Source organism: Eumetopias jubatus, unplaced genomic scaffold (genome assembly GCF_037043125.1).
Source record: "Eumetopias jubatus isolate StellerSeaLion01/CBP00866 unplaced genomic scaffold, mEumJub1_p1.0 scaffold_5, whole genome shotgun sequence".
NCBI lineage: Eukaryota > Metazoa > Chordata > Mammalia > Carnivora > Otariidae > Eumetopias > Eumetopias jubatus.
The window spans coordinates 56519938-56532657 of record NW_028274811.1 but is presented as its reverse complement, the minus strand read 5'-3'; the positions used below and the strand labels follow the sequence as shown (position 1 = coordinate 56532657).

General features: G+C 39.0%; 1 protein-coding gene across 4 annotated transcripts in view; it reads left to right on the top strand.

The window, feature by feature from the left end:
- Positions 1–12720, top strand: part of CERT1 (ceramide transporter 1) — a 121621-nt gene that overhangs the window by 106550 nt on the left and 2351 nt on the right. For 2 of the 4 annotated variants that reach the window (XM_088023354.1, XM_088023353.1), the window contains 3 exons: positions 163–299; positions 3711–3863; positions 4339–5533. In XM_088023354.1, coding sequence (XP_087879480.1) covers positions 163–290 — 128 coding nt within the window. In that variant the 3' untranslated portion in view covers positions 291–299; positions 3711–3863; positions 4339–5533. Of the gene's footprint in view, positions 1–162; positions 300–3710; positions 3864–4338; positions 5534–12720 lie in introns of those variants that run through there. The other 2 variants (XM_088023351.1, XM_088023352.1) reach the window with 2 other exon arrangements.

The following is a 12720-nucleotide window of genomic DNA, read 5'->3' as shown; positions in this document are numbered from 1 at the left end:
GTCTGGTGGTAGCATGAAGGAATTAATGGTCAGGTCAGGACTTTAAGAGATGTTAACTATTCCAACGTGAGAAATTTTTTAAAAACAAAGGAACAAAATGAGTGCTTCACATACATTTGGAGAATTGTATCTTAACAGGTTTAGTTTTCTTTTATCTTGCAGTGAACCCTGGAGGATGGGCACCAGCCTCAGTGTTAAGGGCAGTGGCAAAGCGAGAGTATCCAAAGTTTCTAAAACGTTTTACTTCTTACGTCCAAGAAAAAACTGCGGGAAAACCCATTTTGTTCTAGTATTAACAGGTACTGGAAGATATATATTATCCTTTTTAAAAAACTTTAACCTTGCAGATATTAAAATTTAGTTAATTGTTGGAAGTAGTTTCTATGTTTTATGATGTTCCTAAAGTTGTAGTAGTTTTGGCCTTTAAAATGTGTTTTTTTCCTGCTTGTGTTAGATAGTATCTGCTTCTGCTAAGAGATTTTAACATTATGAAGCCATAGAATTCCAGAAGGACAAATTCCCCATATTTTTCCCTTCCCAGAAATTACTTTAGGTTTGTTGTTTATTCTTCCATACTTCTGTATGTATGTTGTGAGTGATGTATATTATTATTTTTTAAAAATGTGTTTATTCTATACTTATTGTTTGCAGCTTGCTTTTTCTACCTAACAATATATCTTGACTGTTGTTTCATATAAAGATATGAGACATATAAAACTATCTCATTCCTTTAAAATCTGTTATATGAATGCTGCAGAATATATTAGCCAGTCCCACATAAATGTCTGGATCGGTTCCATATTTTGACTGCCAAATATGCACTGAATGTCTTTGCACAAAGAGCTGGAATGTTTATTATTATTATTTTTTTAAGATTTTATTTATTTTTTTGACAGAGAGACAGCAAGAGAGGAACCCAAGCAGGGGGAGTGGGAGAGGGAGAGGCAGGTTTCCCTGTGGAGCAAGGAGCCTGATGCCGGGCTCAATCCCAGGACCCTGGGATCGTGTTTATTATTATTTTTAATAAAGATTTTTTTTATTTATTTGGGGGGAGAGAGAGCGCATGCGCAAGCATGGGGGGAGGGAGAGGGAGGAGCAGACTCCCCACTGAGCAGTGAGCCCAATGCGGGACTCGATCCCAAGACCCTGGGATAATGACCTGAGCTATGTTAACATGGTTCATAGTCTGAAAAGATAAACAGTGACATTTATCCCTTGCCCCCTACTCACCCAGTTTTGCCCTCCCTCCAGCCCCAAACAGAAGAGCAAAACTGCTATTACTAGTTTCTTGAGTATGTTTTCAGAGAATTTTGTATGCCTGAACAAGCAAATACATGTGTATTCCTCCCACGCATACTTTTTTGTTGTTGTTTAAGAAAACACACTGTTCTGCATCTTGTTTTTGCACTTGCTTTACTTTAAAGGTCTTTGCATAACACCGTGGACCTCCCTCCTTATTTTTTTGTGGCTATACAGTATCCCAGCATACGGATGTGCATAATGTATCTAACCACTGCTAGACATTGAGGTTGTTTCCAGTTTTTGCTAGAACAGTGTTATAATTATATCCACTTGCAAGTTGATATGTGGGATAAATTACTAGATATAACACTGCCAGCACCTCTAGGGGGTTTGTGCATTTATAATTTAGGTATCACCCCCTGTAGAGGTTGTAGTAACTTACTGTCTCACCAGCAATAGCATATTGGAGTGCCTATTTCCCTGGACCCTCTCATTCAGTGTATGAAATAGAACTTGGATTGTTCCACCTTGGTAGGTAAAAAATACTCTCTCAGTGTAGTTTTTGTTGTATTTCTCTTATTATGAATAGTTTGAACATTTCTTGGTCCGTTTGAGAACAATTTGTATAATTCTGTTGCTGTGAACTCTCAGTATGTGTCAACATTTAAATTTTTGATAGAGATTACCAAAATATAATTCATAAGTCACAAGTGTATATGAATGGCCTCTCATTCTCTTCTATATTGAATATTAAGTTATTGGCTGAGAAATGTATATTCTTGAGTCACTTTCTTTAGATAAAAGTGATACATTCAATAATTGTATAATGACTGGTATTTTTAACTAATTCTGATTTCTGATGCTGTTTTTGGTATGCCTTTCTTAAAGGAAAAAAAAGCCTCAAAGGCTAACTTTATTGTCATATACTAACACAAGAGTTGTTGCAGTGATGTCGCAAATACTTAGCTTTTCCCAGGAAAAAGCTTACCTGAAAATGTTAAACAGATTCTGGTCTTATCTGAATGCTTAGTGTTTTGGGATACAGCCTAAGCTTTGAGAGACTCTTTCTTCAAGCATAAGTGCACTGCATAAATGTGCTGGCAATTTTTAGAATATCTTGTACTTTAGAATTGTTATGGCTAGATCTGGACATGAAATGTGCTGGTTTTGTCTCTGCACTGTTATCTCAAATAAACCAGAAACGTGATGCCATGTGATGGCAGCAGGCTTGTCACCTGACTTAACTGGATGTCTCTCCCCACAGCCTTAAGATGGCTAAAGAATGCTGTTTGCTCTAATCAAGACCAAGTGTGCTGCTGTAATCTGCTTTCTCACTTCTTCACCTCTACCCTGAGCCTTGCTGATAAGCAGGGCAGAAAATATAACTGTGTATTAAGCAAAAGAAATGAAAATGCAGTTACAACTAGAACATGCTTTCAACTGTGTTCGAAAAGAACAATAATTTTCTTAAGCATTTGAAAAATACATGCTAATAGTCTTAACAATATTTGTCTCAGAACTGTTGGATTTGGGGCATTGTTTTATTGACTGTGTGTGTGTATGTCTGTGTGTGCACACGCATATATATGCACACAGGACCTGGAGGGGAGGGGCTTGAAATTTATCTCAGAGGAAGGGGGAAGCATTGTTTTTGGGTGAATGTGAGTGTACGTAAAGAGAGACCTGAAAAGATTCACTGGCCAAAAGTTAGCTCTGGCCTTGAATCCAGTTGAGCTTTCTGACAAAGAACCAAATTCAAACCTTAACACATGGTGAAAAATCTTTGTTTACCTGTAGTAGTATTTGTTTCACAATGTTTGGATAGATGTAGGTATGAAGTGGATCTTAGCATAGGGTGGGGGTCGGAGGGAGAGAGAATCTTAAGCAGGCTCCACGCTCAGTGCAGAGCCTGATGCGGGGCTTGATCTCAGTACCCTGAGATCATGACGTGAGCCAAAATTGAGAGACGCTTAACTGACTAAGCCATCTAGGCGCCCCTCATAGTCAAAACTCTAAAACTTATGTGACAATGTCTGAATATGTTTGTTTAAGATAAGACAGACTCTTTCCCAGAGCTTAAATAAAACTTTAAATTCTTGATAAATGGTATTGTATAGCATAATTTTTATTGAAGACTAAGAAGAAAGAAATGCTGGTTTGGGGGGGTACAAATCCAGAGACTTCTGACTTATTTCCTCTTTGCTTATTTATCTGTGGCGTATTTCCTTTTTTTTTCTAGCTTTCAAAATATTCCTTAGGCCTTCTATTCCTTGCTGATGAGATAAGTTTTAAATATGTAAGGTTAATAAGTTTATGTTTTTAAAGGTGGAAATCTTTAAAGCATAAATTTGTAATGGAGATCTATGCATTCTATGAATTCAGAGGGTAGGAGGAACATCTTTGGGTAGTCTTGCAGCTGTTAGTAATAATATATTGCTTAATTATTTTACTTATTTTCTTTCCTGCAGTGACTGAAGCAAGGCTGTGTGACATTCCATGTTGGAGGAAAAATAAAAAACAAAATTGAATGCTCTAAGCTGGAACATAGGATCTATAGCCTTGTCTGTGGCCCAACACCCTGGCCTTGTGTACAAAAATGAAGAAATATTGCAATAGCAAAGGTGAACATCTAACACTAGCTGTCTCCTGTTAGATATCCTCGCTCAGCATATAACTATAAATACATGTAAAATTACATGTATATGGCTATATTTTTATTTGCTTGCTCCTAGAAGAGAAAAAAAATCAACTTTGAATCACAACTAGGAATTGATGCTTTAATTTTTGGAAACTTTTTCAGAATTTTTAATTTACTATGGTCCGGCCTAAGATCCTCATTTGTATCAGGTTTTGTGCACAAAAGAAAAGCACAAAAGTTGAATGCACATGGGGCATGTGTTTTCTGTGCACCAAATACCTGGATGGGGCTCTTTTTTCAGGCCTATGGTTAAATCTGTGTTCAGAATTTTTTGACTTTTTTGCTTTGTATAATCATAGAATTCATTGCTGCTGATTTCTATAATGATTCATGTTGTTACCTAGTGTCTCTTAATAACTGAGGGCTGTCAGTAACCTGTGATTTTGCCTTTTCTATAGTCTTACTCCTATGAAGAACCTTGGTTCTGATGGAGAAAGTGTGAAAAGCTTTATTCCCCCCCCCCCAGGTATCTTTCTATTTCTGTTGTATTTTTAGTTGTGTACTGTGTGCTACAGATTTTTTTCAGTTTGTTTACAAACACAATTTGGTAATTCCTCAATTGGTTCTGCCTGCCTCCAAACAGAAACATACAAATCTTGTGGGTATAAACTACTTTCTGGTACAATGGTAAGGATAAAACAAGCTCATGTTTTCTTGAAATTTTTTAGAAGATACACGGTATTTCTCATTAAGGTAAATCAGGCTGTCTGGGTTTGACATTTGACTCAGTGTCTCTGGTATTCGTAACAGGCATGTTAGCTCTTCTAATTTGGGTCCGTTTAAAGGCTTTGTTGCAAGATGTGCATAGAAAACGTGAGCAGTGCTCCTCTTTGCCTCTTGCTCAGAATTTTCAGCAGAGCGGTAAAGGATTCCATGTGATTCAAACTGAAATTCTTCCCTTAGTTGCTGTAAGAACTTAAGTGTAAAATACCTTCTTTAGTTTTAGGCCTCTGAAAAACCTTGAAGCATGGAGTTGAGGCAAGGAATGGGACTCACTGAAGTAGAAATGACTGCCCACTTCAAAATCTTCATTGTGTTTATACACAAATGTGCTTACATACGTCAGAGGCATTTTGTAGATGCTTTGCTGACTTGTTCATCTCTGTAGAAACACAGAAATCAGACCCATTTTGTAAAGCAGAAAGTCATGTCACTTGGAACATGTCCTGTATATATTTCATACATGGTAATGGAGTCTTAATGATGAATGCAAGGTGATAATTTAATGATGGGATTAGTCTGATCACTTAATATGCACAATCCTGGAAGAGAATTACTTGCATCAGATATAGTGGTATTTATTATTCTGTACAGAGAGAAATAATACATATAAAACATATGCTTATATTACATGCACGCAGATTTCATGCTCCATAAATCTTTTCTATTTTTTAATTTACCTTTCTCTAAATGATGTGCATGGAATATGCCTTATTACAGAAAAACGCTGTTCATAATTTGACTGTGTGGAAAAGTGCCTATATGGTGGTAATGCTAGTAAGGCAAATAAGACAAATTATCATATGAGTTTACTACATCACCAGTTAACATTTTATATTGTGATGTTTGAAAAAGAAAAGTTTATACCTCAAATGTGTATTTTATTTTACAATCAGCTGTGGGTTTGGGATGGGATATGGGAGGGTTGGGAGGGAGGGTTTATTCACCATAGCCGCTGATGGGAATCTTCAAAAAAATTCTCTATGCCCACTATAAATGTTTCTCTGTTTGCCATGTCTGGTAACTATCATGAACACGGAGAAGTAACTCATAACTCAATTGGATAGCTTCATTTTACAAAGGTATGGAAAGCTTACAAAGCAGTGTCTAAATCTAATTACCTTTAGTTGCATTTGCACTAAATGTTAATGATACACTTTTGCAATTCTGTAAATGAAATGATTACACTAAAAATACTTGTATTAAAAAAAAGAAAAAGACATGTTTACCTTTAGATAACTGTACAGGTACTTCACTAGAGCTTAATCCCATCCGATCAGATTTAGAAATCAGTTGGGGAATACAAAAAGAGTTTTAAAGAGGTCAAAATTTGGAGAGGTACTAGCCGTTTGAATGGACATGATGTTTTCCCAAACACAGTAATTTCTTCTCTTCCCCAAACAAAACACAATACCCTTTTACTCTCTTTTCTACTCACTCTTTTGTACTGTGATAGAAACTTGAAAAATATTGGTAATGATGGATTTGTCCCCGAGTGCCCACTGTACAGGACAAGAGAGCACAGTGTTTCACTTGGAAATGAGGACTCCTAATTTTGATCACAGCAGCTCTTGGTTTGGGATCGCCACAAAGACCACCAGACTAAGGAGGGGATGGCTGGGAGAGAGGCTTAAGAATACAAAATAAGGGAAAGGAGCAACAGGTTTTCCACTTGTTCAGTTTCAGTGGCTAATTTGTACACCTGTACAAACATCAGTGTCAGCTGCTATTAAGAAAATTGTAGTTGGGCTGAGCTGGTTCTCTTGTGAAATTGTGCTGGTTATCTTTAAGCTTATCAGTTGTTTGTCCAATTAAACACTTTCACCAGTATTTAGTCCGAGTTGTACAGACAATGTATTTGGAATACTGTCATTGTTCATCTACAAACTCAAAACATAATCATTTTAAAGTACCTTGGGAGTGTGTAGAGTATAACTATTCTATAATAGCTTTATGATCCTGATGATGTTTTTAAAAAATAATAAAGTTGGATCTTCCATGTTACAATCACAAAATTAAAACCAGTATTTAAAAGTGGAAAAGTATTAAAATACTATGGACAAATGTATTTGCTTGATTGTTTTCCTTAACCCCAAGATACTGCCTGCATAATTCTGAGCAGTTAAAAGCTTAAAGGAACTCGACTTCAGTAGTTTTTAAACTGGATTGTAACCGAGTTAGGGATCAAGAAAACATAAATTTTTTTTAAACAAAATAGAATGGAATAGATCAAGTACATAACGTGAATATTTTCATATTTTGTGGGTCTTTATACATATATACATATGTATATATATACACACACGTGTGTAGTGGATCACAGTGTGAAATGAATTTACTAAGGAAGCTGGTCCGGAGTTTTTTCAAATTGCTAAAAAGTAAAGCCATATGCAGTTGGGTATTTCTAAAATGAAAGCACAGTGCCAGTCATGCACACTTATAATTCAACTACATGTACTTAGCCATAAATAAATCATCTCATTAATTTATTTAAATAATGTGGCCAACTCCACTTGGTACACTTAGGAAATATATGCTCTAGAACAACCACAAGATGGGAAGTATGGATTTGCAATTCACTCAGTGAGTTCCTCCATGGGTTATATTGAAAGGCACTGAGCATGTTTCTCTCCTAGTGCTCAAAGATACATGCCATCTTAAAAGGACGTGACCTCTAAACACAGGCTGACTACTTAATCTGGTAGGGTGCTGGAGAGAAAATCTGGCTGTTGTATTAGACTTTTTTTTTAATGTGTTACATTTATTGACAAATAGTATGTGGTCCTCATGGCACACTTTAAGTAATTTTTAAAGAGTGATTTTAAGTACCTGCACTTTTTGCCTTAGGCTTGACCTGAAATATAACGTGCAAATAAGTATAGTTCTAACTAGCTACTTCAGATTGAGTTGGTTTTATGGCATCTTCTAGATTTTGCCATTGTTTTGAACTAGATTACAACAGGACTCATTTTGTTAGCATTTGCATTGTTTACCCATTAAAACATTTTCTCTGCACCTTCCATGTCTGTATACTCTGGATAGCCTTAAACAAATATAAAGGTACTTTTTGGCCTCTTCACTCTCTTCCACAGAATTCAAGTTTAGTACTAGAACAAATGTTAACAGTCTTTAAACATCCTAAAAGATGTCCAGCCAGGATTTTTTTACCCAGGCTTTCTGATTGTCGAGGTGCTGAATGAGGACGTCTCCATTCAGTGTCTGTACCAGGCACCATTCCTGCCTTTTAATGAACGTCTTCCCTTACAGTGCTGCTGCTGCCGGTTGGTGGTGAGGCCAGCCCTATTCTACCATGAGGGACCAGGCCACCAAGGGTTCCAGGCCCACTGAGGGACTCCGAAGTCTTGTCTTTTCATTAGATTCTGCTGATTTTTACTGCCTTAGGTATTTAATATCTAGAGTATAGGGTTTGTCAGACTAGAAAGAACTGACATCCTTGAAGACTAGCATTTTTGGGATATGGGTCTTAACATACTTCACTGTTGGCTTCACAAAAATCCCAAATACCTATGTGTCATAAAATCCCACCAGATGTATAAATTTTATCTTAAAGAATAAATCTGACCATCATTAAATGCCTTAACTGCCTTCCCGTCCTCTAGCTCAGAGGGGTAAGACAGAGAACTCATATCATTAAAAAAACAAAAACCACCAAGCCCAAGGAGGTTTTTTTATTGAATTTTTCAATCCAAGGACAACCTCCAACATAGCTATCATTGTTGGTGTGAGCCACCTACTGCTGCCAAATGACCACTGAGGTATCAACTAAAGCAAGCTGTAGATCCCCTTCTATCAGTTCGCTATGGTTCTTTCATAGCACTCTTCCTTGGAATTGGAAGGCCAAAACGGGAACGGGGTCCAGCAGAGGGGAGTCTGTGTGCAGCACCTACATTAGGATACAGTCAATGTCCAAGGCATATTAGCCATGAGCATAGACCATATATAGGTAGCATTAATTCTCCAGCACTCAGCAGCAATTCCCAGAGCAAATGTTTATTGAGCACCTACTACATGCCACACAGTGTTACAGGAGTGGAGCTATAACAGTAAACAGAACATCTGGCCTATGTTGTTTTTGTCATAACCAAGCTTCTTAGAAATGTATCACAGAGGAAATAGGCTTTGTAATCAGAAGCATTTAAGTAAGGTGCATTGAATGATATATTTAGCCACATTTAAGACATGCAAAAGTGTTTCTGTTGTTTTTTTGATTCTTCTCAGCTGTGTTTTAACAAGTCCACCAACTTCTGTCCATGTTGATAGCACCAAATTAATTGGTAAATTGCCTATTTGTTTTAATTTAAAACCATTATTTGTGGTTTGTGACTTTTCACTTTTCATTCCTAATATCCGGTAGAGTTTGTTATTTCTAAGTGAATTTCTTATCAGGTTCTGGTTACCATGTGCTTAACGTACCAAAAAGGAATGGCTTAGAAGACAGAAGATTTGAGTTTTTCAGGCTCTCTCACTTAAACAGTTTTGATCTTGCCAAGTCATTTCAGTGTCTGAATTTCTTTTCTATAAAGGAATACAAAATCACCTACGTCACAGGGTTGTTCGGTGAAGAGTGAGATAATGTATTTAGAACTTTTTGAGAACTTAAAGCACTCTGCAAATGTCAGGAATTATTTAGTCAACCATACACTTACTAGGTATTGTCTTTTGAGCTGAATGACAAGATGCAAACATTTGGGGGCTTAGGGCCGAACTGTAAGTTACTTGGCTTGTCCATGGTTTTGCGTGCAGGTGTATGTCCAGGAAGGGAGAAAACGAGAGGCAGAGGCAGTTCGTGGAAAACCTCGAAGGCTATGTGAAGTAGTTGGGAGTTGATTAATTCTACCAGCACTGAACGGCTTTTTTGAGCATTACTGTTTGACACATCTAAGAAAAATCAATGGGGCTTGGTGCCTGGTTTTGTTTGGATGTGGAATTAAGTCTATTGCTAATGTCATTTTTCCTTGTAAATAATTCTTGTGCCAGTGTCAGAAATGGGGAGGGGAAATAACGAGTTTTTAAAACTGGAGAAATGGAAGTGCTAGCGTTGTGCTTCAAACTGGAGCAGGCAGTTAGTCCCATGTTTATGAAATAGCGGCTGAATGGGAAAGAGTTCCAAACTGGAGAATCGCAGTCTCCTCAGTGATGTCTTTGCCTTTCTCCTACGATCAGTTCTTTCCTCTGCCACTATCAAATTACCCTATAATACATAATGCCTCTTGCTTTTTTAAATGTTTTACCAGTGCCGTTAATCTCTAGAACAGAGTCCACTCTCCCTGACTTCAGTCTGATACAAAAGTTACTTGTAAGATTTTGGCCGCACCTTGTCTGCCTTGCCAGCCTGACGCCCCTTGGTCCCCTCTACGAATGCATCACCCCAGTCAGGTGGATGTCCTCCATGTCTGTCAGCAGTCAGAAGCAAGTTACCTTCTAAGGAACTTCTCTCTCCTCCCTTCAGTCAACATTCAAAACATACTTCGGGCTTCTAATTTCTGACCTTAATTATACCAGCCCCTCAATTCTCCCTCTTCAGTTGTTTTGCTTTTCTTCCTCCAGAGTTGGATTCCAGAACTACTGAGACATTGTTGTATTAGTCTAGCAGCTAATAAGCTAGATTCCAGCTTACAGCCCCACTGGCTGATAAGCCTAAGAACACAGCCCCCCCACCACCACCCTAAAATCAGCAGTTTCAATAGAATGTATGTTTGAGGCAGTAAATAACTACTGAAAAAGAAGAGATGGATAGGTTGTAAAACATAGTCAATGGAGCTGAGAGGGGCAGAGGGTTTTTAACTTCAACCAAAGGTATGTATTTGAAAACGGGGATAAATGGAGAAGGGGGTAAAGCTGCCAAGAAGGGTATGTCACATACAAAAGGAGGAGACACAGGAAGAGGGACACCACTATCTTCTTTTCCCCTGGGATGTAAACTTCAGGAAGCCATGCAGCTCTCCCAGCCAGGGATGGTAGCCATGTGCAAGGGATCGCAGAGCCAGTGTGGCAGCCCGGAGGGGTCTAGCTGAGCAGCTGCTGAGATCTCACGAAAAAGGAGGCCACTGGCTAAGCTGCCGCTGTCCACAGCCCCTGTGGTGGTCTGTAGAAGGTACTGGGCTGTCCCCTAAACCAGACAGACATGAGATCCATCCCACAGCCACTGACAAAATACCTCCTGTTTCTGTCGCTGGGTAATAGAATGATTGTTTATACAGAAGAGCCTAAATACAGTGTTTCATAGAATATGTGGAGTTACATAAGGCCTTAGAAGCCACTAATGCATTGTCTCACTTCATAAGAAAAAGAGGAAGAGACATGAAGCAAAATAACCTAAGGTCTCTCAACTAGTTAGCACCAGAGCCACGGCTGGAATGGAGGTCTCTGAATTCCCATCTCCCTCCACACTGCCGCCCTCTTCCCCTGTGAATGACTGTTATTTTCTCTTCTGGATCAGTCTTGATTATACTTACTGTGCCAGCCATTCAACAGCACTGAGGACCTTTAAATGTAAGGTACTGCACTAAGGGAACGAGAAGGCATGGTCCCATCCCTGTCTTCAAGAGACCTCCATTCAGTCTAAAGGAAAATGTGGGCAAAATTTACCACTGGAATACAGAAAAGATCTCCAGTTTTTATTTGTATATACTTTTATCATTTTAGTCCTTTGACAATGTACATAATTCAATATAATTAATCAAGAAATACACATTTATTGGAGATATGTGTCCAGAATTTTTTTGATGGTGTTCAAGGTGTGTAATCTACTGGCCTAAGTAGGCACTGTCCTAAACAAGTTAAAAGATGGGCCTTTCCCCAAGAGCTTTCCATTTAAAATTACAAATACCCAGCAAGGCAACTTTAAGCTTTTGCCACTTACCAAGGATTGTAGTGTGGGTGAGAGCATCCAGATGGCCAGAGGTGAGTGGGCTGCTCCAGATCTGAGTGTATTTATTTCTTACGAGCAATAAAGGCTTAAGAATGAGGTAGAACTCTCACAGGTTATATATACCCTACATCAGAAAAGACTAAGGCATGGGGCACCTGGGTGGCTCAGTCGTTAAGCGTCTGCCTTCAGCTCAGGCCCTGATCCCAGGATCCTGGGATCTAGCCCCTCCATCGGGCTCCCTGCTTCTCGGGAAGCCTGCTTCTCACTCTCCCACTCCCCCTGCTTGTGTTCCCTCTCTCGCTGTGTCTCTGTCAAATAAATACATAAAATCTTAAAAAAAAAGACTAAGGCAAACAATGCATTAAAACTTGATGGTTTTACTCTAAGAGCCCTTTGAGGCTACAGCCCAAGTCCAGGCAGTGAAATGGGCAGGGAGGAAGAGGTTCCTGTGTTTTATCTCCTTTGTGAGCTTCAGGGGTAGGAGAGCGCTGGGAAGGGAGGTTCTTCCATCACACATTATTTAAAGATTTGCTTTATTGTGTCCAACGCTTCTAACATATGCAATCCCAGATAATTTTAAAATGGAGACTCAGAATTGCTCCCTCAACTGTCCCCTATCCCCACCCCATCCACTAAACCCTGTTGACCATTTCAAATTTCAAGTGACAGGAAAGCAAAGGAATTCCATAATCAACATAGGGTAGATGACTACAGCCCTTCTAATTTGATTACTTCCTTGTGCTTTCTTGCTAAGAGTTGCCTCAACAAAACACAGGAGGTACTCTGTGTTGGCACCTGGCACAAGGCCCTTCTCCCTTTATGCTTGCTGACAACTGGCTTCAGAATTAACCAATTAGAGTGGTCTGTCAAATCAGCTTCTTGCTGAGTAATCCTGCTCGCTCCAGGGCTGCAATCCTCAGAAGTTAAACTACAAAGAAGTCAAACTTTGGGGCTACAAGGTCAGCGAGGTGAGGCTAGTGAGTAGATAGTGGTAGTTGCAAACCTCTTTTAAAACACACCTGTTTCTTTTCCTTCCCCCCCCCCCCCACTCTTGGCCCCTTCGGAGAGAGCAGGGACCAAGGGGGAGGAGAGTGAGGCAAATAGGCTGCTAACACTGGAGATGTGGACACTTTATTGTTGGGGGGGGGGGAGGCGTGTCTCACCAAAT